Raw genomic sequence first — 20,095 nt, 5'->3', positions numbered from 1 at the left:
CTCAAGAAGCATTTCACTGTAGTACCACACTACTGCTGGAAAATCATACAGGACACGATGTAATGGAGTGCTCGGTCATCAAGCCCAGACTTAAGTGTGGTGGGGATTCAGAAAAAGACAGGGAAGCCTACAAAAAGGAAAGAAGCCTTGAGCTTGAAAAAAGTCTTGAATGTGGTATATATCACAGCAGAGACAAGAAAGGCTAAGGACAAAGGAAGACAGGATTTTATACACGAGTGTATATGTGTGTGGATGCATAAATGAGTGATGTGTCAAAACTTCCTTCTACCTGTGTCTTTTCCAGGCTTTCCAGTTATCCCATTTTCATATCAGCAGTCAGGCACAGAAAGGTGCATGAAATTGAAACTCAATAAAACTTAACTGACTTACATTGTTTTTAGAGTAACAGTTCCATGCCCACACATATACAATGTAACTCTAGTGCTATGTATGTGTCTGGACTTACAGGAAAGCTGCATGTCTAACTTGACCTGTAGCCTAGGAGCTCAGAGCCATAAGCAACCCTTCCTCTACCTGCAGGCCCCGGGTTGGGAATGGTCCTATTGCTAGGATAAGACCTGGCATTCCTACCCACAGAGGCTTTAAGTCAGACTTCTAATCTGTATTTTTACCCTCTCTGCTTGCTCTCTCAACTGCACACATTATCTCCTAGGCAGTATAACAAGTTATTAAAGGGCAAACATCAAATCACCTTCTTAGTATTGTTTTGGATGAAGTGTAGATGGGGGGAGTTAGTAGATGGGAGTGAGATCTACCATACGTACATGTGAGTAAAAAAGCTCCCTTCCCTCATACATGGATACAACCAAAGCCAGGTATTTTCAAGCACAGGTGCATACCTGTGTATACCTGACAGGTATATTTAATGAGCTAAAATATAAAACATTAAATTTTAGCTGAAATGAAGTCGGATTTACATTCTAGGTAAAATTCTTGCAAAGGTTATTTCATCTATCTGCCTTGAAGATGAACTCTTAGGTAAGAATATTATATGTAGTTAGTATTTATCAAGCTTAGCATCTACAATGTACATTGACCAATGAGAGTATTTGGAGAATTGAAAAAGATTTAAAAATTTGAGGATTTCTAAAGAAATCAGGGCCCGAATTGCAAGTAGATACAAGCATGTGCATGTGCCTATCTATTCCTGGTCACACATGTGTGCACACACACTGGATAATCATTTTTCCCTTGAGCTTATAGTTCTAAGAGCACACTTTATTTTAATCCTTAAATCTGAAGCCTAAGCCCTATGTGACAGGTACATATGAGAACTCATTTATTCCTTACTCAAACCCTTGGGTAGTATCAAAAGTTAGAACTATTCTGTTATCAAACTCTTGGGAGTTATTTGTTTTGTTTTGTTTTCTTTTTGGAACTTCATATCCTAGCGTCTAAATGTTCAAACTCATTTAGCTAAAAGAAAAAGTATTTTGTTTGTGTGTTTAATCCCAGCTCATACATGGGCAGTTATTTTTAATTTGAAGAGTAGCAGGTCTTAGAGATCATTTAAAAGGATATATCACCCACTTTCTCATCCTGAAATAAAGGAAGAGCAGGAAAAGATAATGTTCTTGAGAATATCTTTAGAAATTATGGGAAAGTTCCCATATTGCTTTCTAATAATATCAAATAAATTGGGTGTAAAAGTGGCAAGACTTGAGATTCAGTGAATTAACAATGTATCTTATTAATGAAACTGAAGTTCTCTACTTATAAAGTTGGTCAGGTAGGAATTATGAGTAGATTTGCAGAATATGTAAGAGTCATTAGTTTATACTTTTGAGGGATCATTCCCTGTAGAGTATGGTGATTACTTTCTTATTTTTTTTTTCATTCTGTGGTATGCAACTCTAAGAAAACAAATTTTTAAAATAATTTTCCCATTTTTCAGTGTCCATTGAGCAAAACAGACTTTGGGAAAATGTTATATTTATCCTATAGTTTTGTATGCCTGCCATAGGTATACCACTGAGTAACCCAGGGGGATCCCAAGTTGAGAATAAAGCAAGGATTAAGACTCTTGTTTTTCTAGGGGTGCCTGGGTGGCTCAGTCAGTTAAGCATCTGCCTTCAGCTCAGGTCATGATCTCGCGGTTTGTGAGTTCAGGCCCCACATCAGGCTCTGCACTCAGTACTGAGCCTGCTTCGGATCCTCTGTCGCCCTTTCCCTCTTTACCTCTCTCTCTCTCTCTCTCTCTCTCTCTCTCTCTCTCTCGTCTCTCAAAAATAAAAACATTAAAAGAAAAAGAGAATTTGTATTAAAAAATAAAAAGTCTCTTGTTTTTCTGGTCACCTAAAGAGCAGAATGTTCATCATCACAAGGAGTCAAGGTGCTCTGCATAAGGGGCTCTTTTTCCTGAGACTTCCTGGTGTTGTATGATGCTTTGATCTAATCTGATGAATCCCTAAAACAGTGGGCGCTAGTGTGACAGATATCCATCAGATTTTCCCAAAGGGCACTGAGCGTTAATAATCACACACACACTGCTTTGCTCAGTGACAGCAGGAATTGTTTGGATTTCTGCCAGACCCAAATGATTTTTAGACATTTTCAGAAAGCAGCAGAAACACTATAGCTTCCTTGTTAAAAAAAAAAAAAAAAAAAAAAAGGAGTGGGGGTGGTGGAATCAAAGATGCTGTAGCTTTGGGAGAATCCCCATACATTTACACAGAAAAAGGTATCCTTGGATGTATCAGACATAGTGAGGAAACTAAATGGTGCTGTGAACCACCCTTATTGTGAAGTACTAATTACGTGCTCATTTTTAATCACTGGGAAGAAAAAAGTGAGCTTCCAGACTAGTTGAAACAGATTCTTCAAGTATTCCATAGTAAATATCACAGCTTTAAGAGTCCATCTGAATAAACTGGCTCAACTGAATATTTTTAAAAAGTTAATATTACAGAAGTCCACAAAATGCCTTCTCGCCTTAGATGTCAGGAAGATCACAGCACCTTAAACTTCATGTTAGCCAATGATTATTTACATCTCTCAGTGTATCTGGCAGGGAAGGGATGGCTAGAGTTACATTTGAAATGGGCCTTTGTCTAAGTAACAAAAGTACTTCACTTATTTTATAATTTTCTTGTATTATTATGCTTAGTAACAGAAGGAACAGGAGACTGGTGGTAGGGATGCATTCAAATGTGTGACAGTTTAATCTGGAGCCAGAAAACACCCAAAGCAGCCACTATCTTCCTCTCGCCCTCTGCCCCCACCTAACCCACATTCTGAAGAAATCACCCAAGATTAAGTTAGATAATGTCTCAAGCCAAACATTGTGATATGTACTCTAGTAAATTAACAAACTCATATTTTGTATTTTCTCAACTCTGTCTTTGCCTCATCTGTATCAATTTGCCTCATCAGATCAATGCCTCATCTGATCAATAAGATAAGATCATCTTATCATTTGATAAGTTTTGCATTACTGACCATTTTTTTCCTGTTACAGGATTATAGCTGGACAGACATCCGCTGCCCCTTTGAAAAACGAAGGGACGCAGCATGTGTGTTTTGGGACAACGTAGTGTACATTTTAGGGGGCTCTCAGCTTTTCCCCATAAAACGAATGGATTGTTACAATGTCGTGAAGGATAGCTGGTATTCCAAACTGGGCCCTCCGACACCTCGAGACAGCCTTGCTGCCTGTGCTGCAGAAGGCAAAATTTATACATCTGGAGGTTCCGAAGTCGGTAAGGACTTACTCGGTATCTTTGTTTGCAAAAAGTGTTTTACCAAGTATCTTGGTAAAGTTTCTTGGCTTTTCATATTTATATAAACAACTGGTATGGTCTTTTTAACATAACTTACATACACATCTGTCACATTGTACAGCCCATTTCCCTGAAGGTTTACCTTACTTCGTTAATTTTACAAGAACTTCAGCTTCCTAAGTTACATTAACTGTCCCATTTTTCTCTCATGCCGTCTAGATTTTAGTTCTATGTAGATTGCTTTAAGATACATAATATTTGCTTTAACGATTTCAGAGTGTGGCTCACTCATAGACTCTTTAAGATCTCTTTACTACATTCTTGCTTTTAAAATCTATATTGCCTTTTTAGAACAGCATGTGGGCTTGGGTGTAAAACACCTTTCTCTTTAATGGATAATTTGTTAGCATCAGGAGTGGTCTTTTTCTAAATGAGTAGTTTTTCTAAATGAATATTCTAGGCGCAGACTGGATATATAATAGCATTTACATACTTTCACCTTCTCAGATAATTTCTTTAGCTAAATAATGGGTTTATAAAGAAAACTAGGAAGACCAAGTAAACCTAAGGTACAGAATTTAAATGTTAATTCTTTATTTTCTTTGATAATTTTTATTTTAGGCCAGAGAATGTTTTACTTTTGGTCAGCATATTTATCTGTTTGATGTTTTTACTCCCCCACTAGATGTCAAAAATATTTAGATTCTAAAATGTTAGAAAATTTAAAGTTTTTTGTTTTTTTTTTTAAGTTTATTTTGAAAGAAAGGGAGCATGAGCAAGCACTGGGGAGGGTCCGAGAGAAAGGGAAAGAATCCCAAGCAGGCTCCGTGCTGTCAGCATGGGACCCCATACAGGGCTCAATCACAACCTGAGCCAAAATCAAGAGTTGGACACTCATCCTCGTGACACCCAAGAAACCCAGAAAAATTAAAGATTTTTAAAATGTGACTTAAGAAGTGACCTTTTCCCCCCTTTCTTTTTTTTTTCCTTTTTTTTCTTTTCCCCCCTTTAAAAGCATTCTTCATAGAATGTCTATGAAGACATATTTCAAACACAATAAATACTAAAGATAATAGAAAGTAACTGTTCTATAGATACACTTTTTATAGAAAGCATAATATGTAACTTTACTTCTTCAGCAATTACTGAGTTTTTTACTTAAATAGTAATTTCTTATATCTGCCACATACTCTGTATTTCCCCTTACTATCAACCAATTGAATCTATCAAATTGAAAATGTTCTAAAAGTTAAAAAGAAGTTAATGTTAATCAGGACCCTTGCTTCTTCCATTTGTTTTTCCCTGAATTTTGCCTTCTGTAGACCTTGGTTGTGGTTGAGAATTATAAGGGTGTTGTTAAGCATTAGCAAAGTCCAGAAGAGTGGGAGATGAGAAATCATTTGGTTAAATTTTAACGTTTTTCTTTGGAAGGAAAAAAGCACCTGTTTCTTCATTAGTATTATTTCTAAAATTCTCTATTGAGCCCCTATAACTTGCAGAAGTTGCAAAACAGGATGAACATATGTTTTGCTATTAAAACGTATAATCAAATTACACCAGAGTCATGCAGTGGTACCTTGAGAATATACTTCAGAATGGCCCAGAATGACTTCATGCTTACTCACACAACCACTAAGAGTAGTCAGGAAGAATAGTTTTGTTAATGGTGCAGTGACTATTACGGAATGTTAAATTATAATCCTTAGAATATTATCAGATCATAGTTTTCAGAGTTTAAGGTATGGATTTATCATCTATAAATAACTATGGTTTTTTCCTCTATAAACATTTGAAGTTTGGATAATTCCCATCATGCATAACTGGGCTTGAAGACGTACATAATGTTATTTATTTAATTTTTCTTCTGAATTCAAACCAATCTTTTCCTAAATTAATTGCCAATAAATAAGTATCTTCAGCAGATCCTTTTTTTTTTTTAATATTTTCTAAGGTCTATACAAACAGGGTTAGCTTTTTCTTAAGCTATTCCTACATTTTGCTGTTATTGTTAATTAAGTTTAGAAAAGACTCTACAACTGTAAATTCCGCCCTCCAGTAACTAGTGACTTACTTCTACAATCAGCTCACTCCAAGCCCACACACACACTAAGCTAAGTCTGGTTGGGCCTTTTCTTTTACAGGAAACTCAGCGCTGTATTTATTTGAGTGCTATGATACAAGAACTGAAAGCTGGCACACAAAGCCCAGCATGTTGACTCAGCGCTGCAGCCACGGGATGGTGGAAGCCAACGGCCTGATCTATGTTTGTGGTGGAAGTTTAGGGAACAATGTTTCTGGGCGCGTGCTGAATTCCTGTGAGGTTTATGATCCTGCCACAGAAACGTATGTATCAGTTTAAAAGTCCTATTTTTTTTTTTAATTTTTTTTTCAACGTTTATTTATTTTTGGAACAGAGAGAGACAGAGCATGAACGGGGGAGGGACAGAGAGAGAGGGAGACACAGAATCGGAAACAGGCTCCAGGCTCTGAGCCATCAGCCCAGAGCCCGACGCGGGGCTCGAACTCACGGACCGCGAGATCGTGACCTGGCTGAAGTCGGACGCTTAACCGACTGCGCCACCCAGGCGCCCCTAAAAGTCCTATTTTAAAATCATGCAAGAACAGACCTGTTCTTAAGTCATTGAAATCACACTGGGTATAATTCGTCTTTTAAGTAACATCGTTCTTTAGATATAAGGGTTTGTAAACTTATGTGTAGAAGTGTGTGGGAATAACCTTATGCATAACTCATTAAAACTACACTGTATAAACAAAAAAAAAGTCTTCTTTCAGTTAATTGTATGTAAGCTCAGAGGAAGAAGATGGCAAAAGGCAAAGGAGCCCAACAGAAGAATTTAGTTCTCGTATCAAGAATGTGCATACACTTGGGAATGTGCTAGGTTTGGGACATTCGTGGCCTGGACCACTCCTCTATGCTTTAAGAAATGGCTTGACCTTATATACCCTGTGGGAGCTGCTCTCTTTCTGTTCTTGTTTGTGCAGCAAATGCTGTGAATGGGACAAGTATGACTTGATTCATCAAAGTCATAAAATACTTTTGTTTGAGGTCAGGAAATGTAGGGGAGGACAGGGAAAAATTTATGATCAGTAGTAAATTTGCCTTTAATTGGGAATATCATATATTGATTGGTTTGTATCATTAATAAATTGTACCCCTAGGTATAATGTCTTAATTCTGAGTTTGTATGGGTAGATACATATTTTTCCAGTAAGATTATTCTTAAATCCAGGAAGTAAGTAACTGCTTTTTTAAAGACAAAATGCTAAAGAAATAAATGGTTAGGCAACTTTTCTGACCTTATAATTAATGATGGAACCTGTTCAATGTAGACAAAGACAGAGCTAATGTGCAAATTACTGAACAGTAGGGGGCGTGGGTAAGTAAAATGCCATTAAACTAAGGAAATGACCACGGGTAATATCCAAGTCAGACCTTTTTTTTGATACTCAGAAACAGCCAAAGAGATTTGATAAGACAAGTAACTTACTGATTTGAAAGCATTGTTCTTCCTTTACCAGAACCAATTATTAGGTAAATATGTTCAACTTAAACATTATGCCAAAGAACTGCACCATAAGTCTTACGTTCAAGTTTTACATTTAGGAAATATTGCCAGCTTATAAAACATAGAAGTCTTCTACTCCAGCTATTTTTTTTTTTTTTTTAGTGAAAAGTAATAATTTAATTATAAAATGTGATTAGCCATGTACCATTATTTACTTATACTTCCACCCATTTTTAAAGAATTTAAAATCAGTAATTCCTTCCCCAAACAAAGCTGCAGTTACAATTGTTCTTTTCTCATTTTTTTTGCCCAGCTGGTTACCAGTGCTAGTAATAGAATTGAAAGCAACTTATCTTGAAACTTACCTTTCCTGAAGTGTTGAGACTAGAAAATCTCTCAGAGATCATCAAATTTACTATTCCTCAGTGTTTTTCAAAATATACCTTTGTACTTGCCAGAACACTGGGGATACCCCTTATCTCATCCCATCATCTGTCAGTTGAGCTATCCACCCCATCTTGTCCCAAGTTACAGGAGGGGGGTGTATGCCAACTCTCTTCCCTCCTGTATCCCTGAGACACCTCTGCTTTGCCTCTGAGAAATCTTATGCTCAAAAACTAGTACTGCATATTAGTTGGAAAACTGTGGTCTCATTCATCCTGCTGCCTAATTATTTTTTTCATTTCTAAAAACATCTCTTAAAGTAGAACCCATACCAGATAAACACCAGGATTCTAAATTTTGAGATCTTTATTCAGGCACTGTCAGTGTAAATTAGTATATTCTTATTCATAGCAGCAGGGAAAAAGTATAAAGGAATTCTGCCCCTCAATATTTTTTTTTAAAGTTATTTATTTTTGAGAGATAGAGAGCAAGAGCAGTAGCTGGGGAAGGGCAGAGAGAGAGAGAATCCCAAGCAGGCCGGTGCAGAACTCTACATGGGGCTCAGTCTCACACACCATCAGATCATGCATGACCTGAGCTGAAATCCAGAGTTGGATGCTTAACTGACTGAGCCATCCGGGCACCTCTGCAACCTGAATATTTTATTATTATTATTATTATTATTATTATTTATTTACTTACTTATTTTTGAGAGACAGAGAGTGACAGAGCACAAGTTGGGGAGGGGTAGAGAGAGAGAGAAGGAGACTGAATCCAAAGCAGGCTCCAGGCTCAGAGCTGTCAGCACAGAGCCCAGTGCGGGGCTCGAACGCACGAACTATGAGATCATAACCCGAGCCGAAGTCGGACACCCAACCGACTGAGCCATCCAGGCGTGCCTACAACCTCAATATTTTTTAAAACTGGATCAATACATTCAATTTAGGGGAATATTTTAAAACTTACACAACTTAGCATTTCTTTTGTATGTATTGAGCTTATGTATGAAACCTGAATTCTCTATATTCTCTTCAATGCCCTTAACTTTACCCTAAGTGAAAAGCTAGTGTGACTATAATGATTCACATCCCAAAATGAAAAGTTATATGCTACAGTGATTTCCTTTTTTAAGTGTTTTGTAACTGGTTTAATTGGAAGCTAAGAAATGAAGCCTGTGGAAACAACATGACATAGTTTATGCAGTCAGAACTTTAAGAAAAACTTCTAAACACTAAAGTTCAGGTTGGGGAGAGCATGGACACAGTACATACCCCACATATGAAATGACAGGAAGAAGAAAATGTATTTTGGGAAACTTCCTACTCTAAACCTTCAGGAGACTTAGCTACAAAGATCTTCCTCTACTTACAGTGGGGTTACATCCTGATAAACCCAATGTAAGTTGAAAATATTGTTACCTTGCAAATGCACTTACTCCACCTAACCTGGACATCATAGCTTAGCCTAGCCTACCTTAAACATGCTCAAAACACTTACAGTAGCCTATAGTTGGGCAAAATCAGTTAACACAAAAACTATTTTATAATGTGTTGAATAGGTGAATAGGTGAATACTGGATGTGAAAAGCGGAATGGCTGTACAAGTACAGGATGGTCCTAAGTGTATCAGTCGTTCACCCTCGTGATCATCTGGCTGACTGGGAGCTGTGGCTCACTGCTGCTGGCCAGCATCATGAGAGAGTATCATACAGCTAGCCCAGGAAAAGATCAGAATTCAAAATGTGAAGCACAGTTTCTACTGTATGTGTTTCACTTTTGCATTATCATAAAGTCAAAAAATCGTTAAGTCAAACCATCATTAGCACCAGACCACCCACCATACATACAAATACACTCTTACTTTATATCACGGACATATGTGGAGAAGAAAGGGGTATATATTTTGAATTTTTCCAAGTCAAATACTATGTTTATTGCATTTTGACAGCTCACCATCTGAAGCTCACTGCGTGGAAAGGCAGTGGAGGTACAGTGTGGCTCCCATGTCTGAGCTGTTTGCTGGAAAAAACCAGCATGGGCGAGCATGTGTATTTACCCTGAAAAAAAAAAAAAAAAAGGACCAGTGTTGCCCACCTCACCTTACAGAGTGCTCTGAAAATGAGAGTGGTGACTTTCAAATATCTTTTAAAGCAAACAAAATTTATAGATATAAGGCAACAAAACAGTTGCTAATATTTCAGTTAATCATTATGTCCTAATTATTTTGAAAAAATTGTAAATTTAACTTTTAAAAGAAGAGATAGGGGTGCCTGGGCAGCTAAGTTGGTTAAGTGTCCGACTTCGGCTCAGGTCACGATCTCACAGTTTGTGAGTTCAAGCCCCGCGTCGGGCTCTATGCCTACAGCTCAGAGCCTGGAGCCTGCTTTGAATTCTGTGACTCCCTCTCTCTGTCCCTCCCCTGCTCGTGTGCTCTCTCTCTCTCAAAAATAAACATTAAAGAAAAAAATTTTTTAAATAAGAGATATAAATAATCATATTAAAGAGTTACACTTATGTCCAATTTCCTGTTTGTTTTTGCTTGGAGACTTTTGATATGTTAGCTGTTGAGACACAAACAAGCCTGTGTGCCAGTACTCCCTTCACAGTCAGAAATGTCAATTGGGTATATTGGATTATATGCAAAAGAAGGGATTGAGTCTCATAGAAAAAAGTAACAGTTGTCTGTGTATATGAGGCTGTTAGCTATGATTTAGTATTCTTCAACACTTGTGTCCACATTTATATTCTCAGTCTCATTACATATAGTAGTGGCTGTGAACAAAATAACATGCTAATAAGGTATTAAATTAGACACAGTGATAGTACTTTTGTTACTAGAGCTGCCTAAAGTTTGAGTGTACATTTGAAGGTGGACATGTGAATAGTAACAGATACTACTCATTTGCTGATTGCTAGAGCCCAGTGTTAAATTTGTATTTTACTCATACATAAATATTAATTAAAACCATGTGTGACAATATTAGTATTTTATACTTAAATACCTTCCCTTTTTTTTTCTTTTTGTTACCATTTTAACAAATTATTGTGAACTACAGGGATTGGATTTCCTCCAAAGACGTGTTAGCAGTCTCCAGATATTCTCTATTTCTCATACTCTATCGAAGTTGAAAGGAGTAAAATCCCCATTTACCTGACCTTTAAATAAATTCTTCAAAACCATGTTAGACTTTTGTTTTCTAGCCTCTCAGGTGTGTGTGTTTGTGTGTGAACACATAGGTGAGTGGTAAATGATCACTTTAATTGGGATAACAAACCTTTCTTATAAATTAGTATGAGTACTTTACTTCCTGTGAACAAGTACTCTAAAAACTTTCTTTTATTTTCAGATGGACTGAGCTGTGTCCAATGATTGAGGCCAGGAAGAATCATGGACTGGTATTTGTAAAAGACAAGATATTTGCTGTAGGTGGTCAGAATGGCTTGGGTATGTGATATTAATTCACTGTTTAACTTTCCCAGTGAATTTGCTGAGACCTCCTTCTCTTAAATTTTGTAAACATTTCTTAAAATCTAAATACAAGCATTTATCACACACATTATTATACTTATTTTTATAGTTTCTGGGAACTATTTTATGAGACATTGCAGTGTATTTAACATTGCTGTCCATGAAATGTAGGTAATGTCCACCTCACACATTTCCTGGGTAGTAGTATCGTAATAACCAAAGAACTTACTGAGTAACAGAAACATTGAAATTAAAAAAAAAAAAAAACTTTAAATACAACTTTTAAGATTTGTATACAGACCCTGCATGGCATAATTTCCTAAACATTTTTAAAATTTGCATGAAAATATCAATATTACTATTTTTTAAATAAGTAAATTTGACTTTTTACTTTCTTCAATAATTTATAGCAAAAAATCTTATGGAGAATCTGGACTGAATCTATAGTCCACAAACCTCATTTTAGTATCTTTTAGCATTACTTAAATATATAACAAAGAAATACCTTCTTTCCCTTTTCCTGTCTCTCGCCATTGCTAAATTGATAAACGCCAGAAGGATAATTTGAATAATTATAATCAAAGTTAATCAGAAGGAGAATCCACTGATTTACTTTTCCAGAACAGAACATTTTTAATTTTGCAAAATAAATATAAATATTTAGGATTCTAAACCAACAAGTAAAAATTAAGTTAAATTTGTATTATGCTAAAGTAAAAATAAGAATAGATGGTAGATTTCTGGGCATTCATTGTAAGATTAACTGTTCTGCATGTTTGAAAATGTTCGCAATAAAATGTTGGGAAAATGCAAAAAAATAATACTTTAAGAGATCTTAGAATTGTTCATATAGTCGTTCATGTAATTTTATTCTTTTGAAGGTGGCCTGGACAACGTGGAATATTATGATATTAAGTTAAACGAATGGAAGATGGTCTCACCAATGCCATGGAAGGGTGTAACAGTGAAGTGTGCAGCAGTTGGCTCTATAGTCTATGTCTTGGCGGGTTTTCAAGGTGTGGGTCGATTAGGACACATCCTTGAATATAATACTGAGACAGACAAATGGGTTGCCAACTCCAAAGTCCGAGCTTTTCCAGTAACAAGTTGTTTAATTTGTGTTGTTGATACTTGTGGAGCAAATGAAGAAACACTTGAAACATGAAAAGTGAATGGACTTCAAGATTTATTGGAGACTCAAAAATATGGCCACCAGTGCTTTGTTCCAAGAGTTTGGTTACAAAGGTTTAGTTTGGTGTTTTGTTTTGTTTTGTTTTGTTTTTAAGGAAATTTCAAGTAAAGTAAGATCGCTATAAAATAGATGTTTCTTTTATATGAATTTCCTTACTTAATTCAAAGACCATATTTTAGCTGGCCACTTAACCAAGACATACCTAGTGAGAAAACTTGAAAAATCATAAGCATTTGGTGAAAATACAAATTCTTGAATGAATTTTACATGTGTAACTATGATTATGGCAGAGTGGGGATTGGCTCGTCAGTGAAGCAGTCTCATCTTAGCTCTAGATTCTATTTTCATACATCATAGAAGTGCTATGTAGGTAGGTCTACTTGTTTCTGTTCAGTCAAGAACGAAGACATAGTATGAAGTGTAAGTCAAGACAGGCAACTCCGATGAAGCAGCTTAGTCTCACCTAGTTTTGCTTGTCTTCATTTGTTCCATTTAGTGCCAAATTTATTCCATTTTAAAAGCAAGCCAGAGTGAGTCAAGGCATACACATATTCTCTGACAAAACTTCATAAACACATTTTGGGCTTAGAAACATACCCAAGTCCTCATGAAATATATTCAATTAAATATATTCCATCTTTTAAACACAAAATGTCAAGCCTAGCACGCCGGTTAATTTATAGTACTGTTTTACCCCGTGGTTAAAAAATGATTATGCCTCTTCACTCACTGTTAAATAAAATAAAATCATAGTAAGAATGATTAGCAAAAGATAAAGCTATTTATAGCAAATTTCTAGGTTACTAGAATAGCACTGATAGCTATACAATATCAATGTTGACTTTGAACTAATTATGGATTTAAAAAGATACATGATTTCTTTTTGTTAGCAGGACGCATCAGAGAGGTTTGACCCAGGTATCTCCTAAAAGTTTTGTAATAATTTGAGTTAAATGTTTGTCATCTCGTATTAATTGCTTTTATGTGGTCAATAAATCTTTTACAAACCCAACTACTCATTTCTTTCCTAGTAATGTTTTGCCCTTTTACATTATGGAATGTATGGAATGAGCCATGTAAAGCTGTCACCATCAGTGTTTTTATCCAATTATATTAAATATTTTTTAACTTAAAATAGACTGCCAAGTTTTATTCATCTTTCATTTTAAATTATTTTTTTTTCAACGTTTATTTATTTTTGGGACAGAGAGAGACAGAGCATGAACGGGTGAGGGGCAGAGAGAGAGGGAGACACAGAATCGGAAACAGGCTCCAGGCTCCGAGCCATCAGCCCAGAGCCTGACGTGGGGCTCGAACTCCCGGACTGCGAGATCGTGACCTGGCTGATGTCGGACGCTTAACCGACTGCGCCACCCAGGCGCCCCGCATCTTTCATTTTAAATGTGTTAGGCAACAGTTGTTTTTAAAACTTGTGAACCATTGTTTCTGTTTTGATCTTCATTGTTTTATTTATATGGGGGTTATCTTAAATCCTAAAAATGTTCAAATGAAAAAGAAATTATAAAAAGCATAGTGATAGTATTTTTATTTATGTAGGGTTTTTAATGCACATAACACTTTTCTTGAAATGTAATTTACATATCCTATAATGCACCCATTTAAAGTATACCATTCAGTGGTCTTTAATATACTCACAGACTTGTGCAGTCAGCATCACAATTTTGGAACATTTTCACCACCACAGAGAAGAAACCCCATACTCATTAGCCATCAGTCCCCATTGTCCCCTCTATTAGTTTCCTGTGGCTCCTATAATGAATTACCAAAACTTGGTGACTTTAAAACAACAGAAACTTACTCTTTCTCAGTTTAAGAGGCCAAAAGTCCTAAATCGGGTTGTTGACAGAGTTGCCTCCTTCTGGGTAGAGGCTCTGAGGCAGAAAGTGCCCACACCTCTCCCCTACCTTCTGGTGGTTGTTGGAAACCCTTGGCATTCATTGACTTGAAATTGCATCATTAAAATCACTGCCTCTGTCTTCACATGTCCTTTCCTATGTGTCTCTGTGTCTTGGTGTGGTGTTATAAGGACAGTAGTCATTGTATCTAACCTACCCTCCCTCAGTCTAGTATGATCTTAACTAATAACATCTGCTGAGACCCTGTTTGCAGATAAGGTCACAGTCTGAATTTCCAACTGGACATGAATTATAGGGGGACATTATCCACCCTGATTACATACCCCAAACAAGACAACCATTAATCTTTCCGTCTCTGGATTTGCCTACCTTGAATATTTTTATGTTGGGTTGTGAATTTTGTGAAATTGAATTAGAAAAAAAATGTCCAGTTTAATTTCTTTGAGGGCAGAACATCCATTTAACATGATTTGGTTATATTACTTAATTTAATACAATAATCTCCCATATGGAATATGCAGCACTCTTTGAAATATTTTATTTTTTAAATTATGTTTGTCTTTGAGAGAGAGCATGGGAGGGGGGCAGAGAGAGAGAGGGAGACAGAGGATCTGAAGCAGGCTCTGCACTGACAGCAGTCGGGGCTCAAACTCACAAACTGAGATCATGACCTGAGCTGAAGTTGGACGCTTAACCAACTAAGCCACCCAGGCACCCCCTATTTGAAATCTTTTAAACAGACTAGCCTTTTCTTTAGGCTTTATCAACTGACCAGAACACACTATAAGTATGTAGAGAGATTTGATGTATTGTAATGAAGTGGTTTGGGGGGAGGGGGGTGGTGTTAGTAATCTTAGTAATTACTAATTAGTACCTATTTTCTGCCTTGGAAATACTCTGCAAAATTGTCAATGCCAGGATAATGAGTAATGATGACATGGTATATCGGCAAGTATTTTTTCTATTCCTTTTTCCTCCCCACAAAATTCCTGTCCTTCATATAAAGGTCTCTACTTTCTTTTTCATCACCATGTGATATGTTAATACTATATCCTTTTCAGTGACACGATTTTGATAACAGAAGTTTAGTTGAAATTTTAAAAATCACAACTTGAACATAAAAAGTTTAATGTCTTCAAAAAATGCTGCTATAAAAAAACAGTACTCAATTACAATTTTGACCTAGCTTTCCTGACCTACAATCTTAAAGGAAATTTTGAATCACAAAAATAAGCCATTAAATAAACACATATTAACCAAGCAGTCTATGTTCCTTTTGCCTTATATACTGTTAACAGCAAAAATTTGAGATTTGCCGCATAGGCCAGGGTAAGGGAAATATTTGGAGGAAATTTTGCTTTTTAAGGGTGATGCCATTAACATATACCCACAATGTCAGAAAATTCAGTCCATTCCAACATGACACCAAATTAAGCCCCAATAATTTGGTAAAATGAAAGACAATTTCAGGCTTCATCTTTCATCATGTGATAAATCCTTTAACACTCTTACATTTGCCTCAAAAGACTTAAAAGTTTGAATTTATTTTCACCTTCCTAACTTCCTCCTTTGCAAGGCTATTTTTGGGAGAAATAAAAATTTTAAAGTCTATGCTGGGAAATTGTCTGAAATGTTACTAACTAGAAAGCTTTTTAGTTCCCAGACCTTTAAGCCTCCTCTCATAACAACAGTAATTGGGTTCAGGATCTGGTTTAGTCAGTTCTTGTACGGGATTTCTCTGACTTTATCTTCCAACCCTCTATTCAATTTGTTTTCACTAGCCATGTTTAATTTCTAAGAACACTTTTAAAAAAATATTCTTTCCTATAGTATTCTGTTCTGGGGATACTTTAGTTTCTTTAACGTTTTCTATACACCTTGATGTCATTCAGTTTACTCTTCTTTTTCTGTTTGCTCTTTTCTGTTGGAGTCTTTACACAAATATATGATCCCTGGCTGTGTATTTATATTTAAAATGAGACATTTAAAAATAATTTTTGTGTACAGAGGTGGGCTTAAATTTCAGTGAGCTTTGATGCACCTGGGTGGCTCAGTCAGTTAAGCATCTGACCTTGGCTCAGGTCATGATCTCACAGTTCATGAGTTCAAGCCCCATGTTGGTCTCTTTGCTGTCAATACCAAGCCTGCTTCAGGATCCTCTGTCCCCCTCTTTCTGCTTCCGCACCCCCCCATTCTCTCTCAAAATAAATAAACTTGTAAAAACAATTATAAAAAAGTAAAATTTATCAGTGAGATTCGTCATATGATGAGGAACTGGCCACTTATTTTTGTTGGGGATCTATCAGAGATTCATAGATACTATTCTGAGATGTTTGATTCTCAAAAAAAATAAACTTCCAAACTCCTGGACCTTGGGTGGGGAGGGCAAGTTGGGGAAAAAGGGGACTGTAAGCCTGGCTGCAGGATTTCTGGAGCTCAGGCAAAGGGGACAATAAACATAGGTTGCTTTGTCAGTACCATAATTTCCCCTTTGTCGTTGATGTCCTGGATTCTGAGGCCTCTCTGGTTACCCCTGTCACCCCACCCGCCCCTTTTTTTTTCCAAGAAAAAAACCTATCTCCCATCAGGTACGAATAGTTGCCTCACTAGGTGGATTTATGGAGCTAGATTCTAACTTCACCACTTACAGACTTTCAGTCTACTCTTCTCTGGTTACCTAGAGGCTTTTAGTTCCTGAGGCATTTCAGCCTTCTCTAGGGACATCAGCGTGCACCCCATAGATATTTGATCTTCTAAGTAATTGAATATTCTTCCATGTGCATTCAGTCCTCATAAATTGTGGTTTGAGATTTTGGTTATCTCCTAGTATAATGAAAGATGGTGTTTTTGCTTTTCCCTCTTATTTTGAGATGATTTTTAAGAGGAAAGGGGAGGGGGCATTAGTATTTTCACTCCGCCATGTTGAAATCAGAAGTTTCCTTCCTGTGACCCCACTCCTGATTTTTCCACCTTCCCCTTCCCTGACTGTCACTACTGAATTCTGCATCCATTGGCCCTACGCTCTATTGTCTCACACAGCACTCCACCAAGATGATCTCCATTGGGATCTGGGCTTGCCCATCTCTCTCTACCTTCACACACCACCATGCTCACCCTCACAGCTTCAGCCACCACTGACATTATTTTAGGTCTTTGATAACCCAGCAGAGTCCTTACATATGTTGGTGTTTGCATAGACAAGTCAGTGGCCACAATGAGAAACTGGTTAATACAAGGGGATTACTCAAATGTGAACAGTGGGAACCAAGTTCCTCCTCCCAATCAAAGGAGGGAGTAAGAAATACAGGAGCAAGATAAATCCTGTGATCTTGGGATAGAATTGGAGGTTATCAGTGTAAACTCCCAGTTTCTAATACACATAGACACAGAAATAATGTGTTGGTGTAAATGTGTGTCTGTCTATAGTACATATTTCCTAGCAATGCCCATGAAAGGGCTTGGGAGCAAAGACCTCACAACAGCAACCAGAAAACTTAAAGTTCAGATCATGGCTTCTAAGTACCATTAAAAGACCCAAGATTCCTTGGAGAAATGACTGATTCCAAGACTGGATCAAGGAATGCATAAGATGAGCCTTGCAATCTTTTGGGCCAAGGAGTAAAGAAGTGCTCAGAGAATCATGCGATGTGTCAAAAAACAAAGGAGCTTACAGGGCTCTCGCTGGCCAAATTGGGGAAGATATGAACCTCAAAATAATGACTAATAGATTATAACCCACTGAATAAAACTGGAAATCATGAGGCCATACTGATAGGAATAAATGAATGAATGAACCAAAAAGCTTGAGGAGGAATGACATTTTTAGACTTTCAGAGTATCTCCCCACAAAGTCCTTACTAATAACAAAAGGAAAAGAGTCATTGTAGAGTGAAGTAGCTTGGCACACACCACCTTATCAAGTGATCAGAGTGAGGCAGTGAGACAAATTGAAATTGTGCACAATCTGGGAGGTACAATGTGAAGACCATGGCTTCATTTCTGTGATAATCCTACCAGAGATGCTCAATCTGAATCCAATCCTGAGAAAACATCAGATAAATCTGCATTGAGGAACTTCTACCAAATAACTAGCTATCAAGGTCTTGAAGTAGTGTTAAGGTCTTTAATAGTGTTATGCTCTTGAAAATCAAGCAAATACTGAGGAAATGTTCCAGAATGAAGACGACTAAAGAAATATGAATAAGGCAACAATGATTCTAAACTGGATCCTTTTTTTTTTTTTTAAATATAAATGTGTTTATTTTTGAGAGGTTGCACGCGCATGAGCAGGGTAGGGGCAAAGAGGGGAACAGAAGATCCAAAGCGGGCTCTGTGCTGACAGCAGTAGGCCCCATGAGGAGCTCGAACTCACAAACCTGAGCTGAAGTTAGATACTCAAACGACTGAGCCACCCGGGTGCCCCAGTAGTACATAAATATTAACGTCTTGATTTTGGTGACTGCACTGTGGTTATGTGGGAGAATGTTTTTGTAGGAAATACAGGAACTATTTGGGTGATGGGGCATCAAGTCTGCAATATAGTCTCTTATACTGTATTTGTAAATCTTCAATAAGTTTCAAAGTAAGTGAATTGAATAGATTTTTTTTTTTTTTTTTTAATAAACTAGGTTAGAGTGCCTGGCTGGCTCAGTCAGTCAGCAGGGCATGTGACTTGATCTTGGGGTCGTGAGTTTGAGCCCCACGTTGGGCACAGAGATTACTTTAAAACTTTTTTTTTTTTTACATTTATTTATTTTTGAGAGACAGAGCACAAGTGGGGGCAGAAATAGAAGGAGACCCAGAATCTGAAGCAGGTTCCAGGCTCTAGGCTGTTAGCACAGAGGCCAGCACGGGGCTCCAACTCACAAACTGAGATCATGACCTGAGCCGAAGTCCGACGCCTAACCCACTGAGCCACCCAGGCACCCCTAGAGATTACTTTAAATAAGCTAGGTTGTACCAGTTATTCCCAGTGCTTTGGTAGATTCCACTGTACTCAAAATCCAAAGATGTGAGCAAGAACTATGACCAATCATCCTAAACCACCAGGGATAAACCTGTATTCCAACAAATTCATATTCATTGCCTCCTTGCAACCAAGCAGACTGGGAACCAGGGGGAGAGTAGGGTGTCTCACCATACAAAGGAAAAGACAGTTGTAGGATTTTGTGGGGAAGATGGATTTTAGGTAAAATTTGGTAAGCTCAAAGCAAAGCAGAGTTGTGTGTAAAGGCATCAACATCCAATCTGGACTGAGAAGTGGATGTAGGGTCGTTTTCTTGGAAACTACAAAATTAAGAAAAATATGGACTGTTCTTTTCAGGAACCTGAAGTTCCACACCTGGGTAGAAATCGATGCTACTTCTCTATCTTCGCTCCTCCAAGGAAGAGTGGGATGTTTCATTCTTAAGGAAACAATTTCAAATAGCGGTGTTTATGTGGACTTTAAACCACTAACTTTCTCCTTTTATAGGAGTTGTTATGATACTTTTCAGTTGCTGTCTGTCCTTGAAGGAACCAGTTTCCTGTTAACCTTATAACTGGCTTTATGTGTTACCCACCTGATGAATGGCTGGGCAGATTTTTGCTTCCTCAACAGCAGAAATGAAAAGTACGACTCGGTCTCTCAAACTACAAGTACTCCTGTCCTCCAGGGCCTTGCTGAAGATCTGTTTCCTTAACCTGCTTTCTTCTCATGTCCGACCCTCAAGCCTCCCTTAAAGTCGGAGGCCTAGTACCACGCGCAAACACGCCTCTTTCTCCACATTAACCATCCAAACATTCCGCTTTCCCAAGACAAGCTCAGTGAGTGGGGGCCGCCCCGTTCTTCTCAAACCCTATTGGGTAAAACCCACGCCTCTCATCCCAGGGCGGGACAAGAGAGAAAGGGGCGCGAAAAGATGACAT

At 37.5% G+C, this 20,095-nt stretch overlaps 1 protein-coding gene and 1 long non-coding RNA gene across 6 annotated transcripts in view; one reads left to right on the top strand and one right to left on the bottom strand.

The window, feature by feature from the left end:
• KLHL7 (kelch like family member 7) overlaps positions 1 to 13,323 on the top strand; it is a 62,514-nt gene extending 49,191 nt beyond the window's left edge. For all 5 annotated transcript variants that reach the window (XM_086694418.1, XM_025929614.2, XM_025929615.2 and 2 more), the window contains 4 exons: positions 3,479 to 3,719; positions 5,882 to 6,083; positions 10,998 to 11,095; positions 12,001 to 13,323. In XM_086694418.1, coding sequence (XP_086550544.1) covers positions 3,479 to 3,719; positions 5,882 to 6,083; positions 10,998 to 11,095; positions 12,001 to 12,284 — 825 coding nt within the window. In that variant the 3' untranslated portion in view covers positions 12,285 to 13,323. The remainder of the gene's footprint in view (positions 1 to 3,478; positions 3,720 to 5,881; positions 6,084 to 10,997; positions 11,096 to 12,000) is intronic.
• Positions 1 to 20,093, bottom strand: part of LOC147583206 (uncharacterized) — a 33,283-nt gene extending 13,190 nt beyond the window's left edge. Inside the window, exon 1 of the long non-coding RNA XR_015246326.1 lies at positions 19,750 to 20,093. This is a non-coding gene — a long non-coding RNA (uncharacterized LOC147583206). The remainder of the gene's footprint in view (positions 1 to 19,749) is intronic.
• Between the last annotated feature and the right edge of the window lie 2 nt (positions 20,094 to 20,095).

The sequence above is a fragment of the Puma concolor genome, chromosome A2 (assembly GCF_028749965.1).
Source record: "Puma concolor isolate L17-30 chromosome A2, mPumCon1.1.hap2, whole genome shotgun sequence".
In the NCBI taxonomy this organism is placed as follows: Eukaryota; Metazoa; Chordata; class Mammalia; order Carnivora; family Felidae; genus Puma; species Puma concolor.
This window is presented reverse-complemented; position numbering and strand designations above follow the sequence as displayed.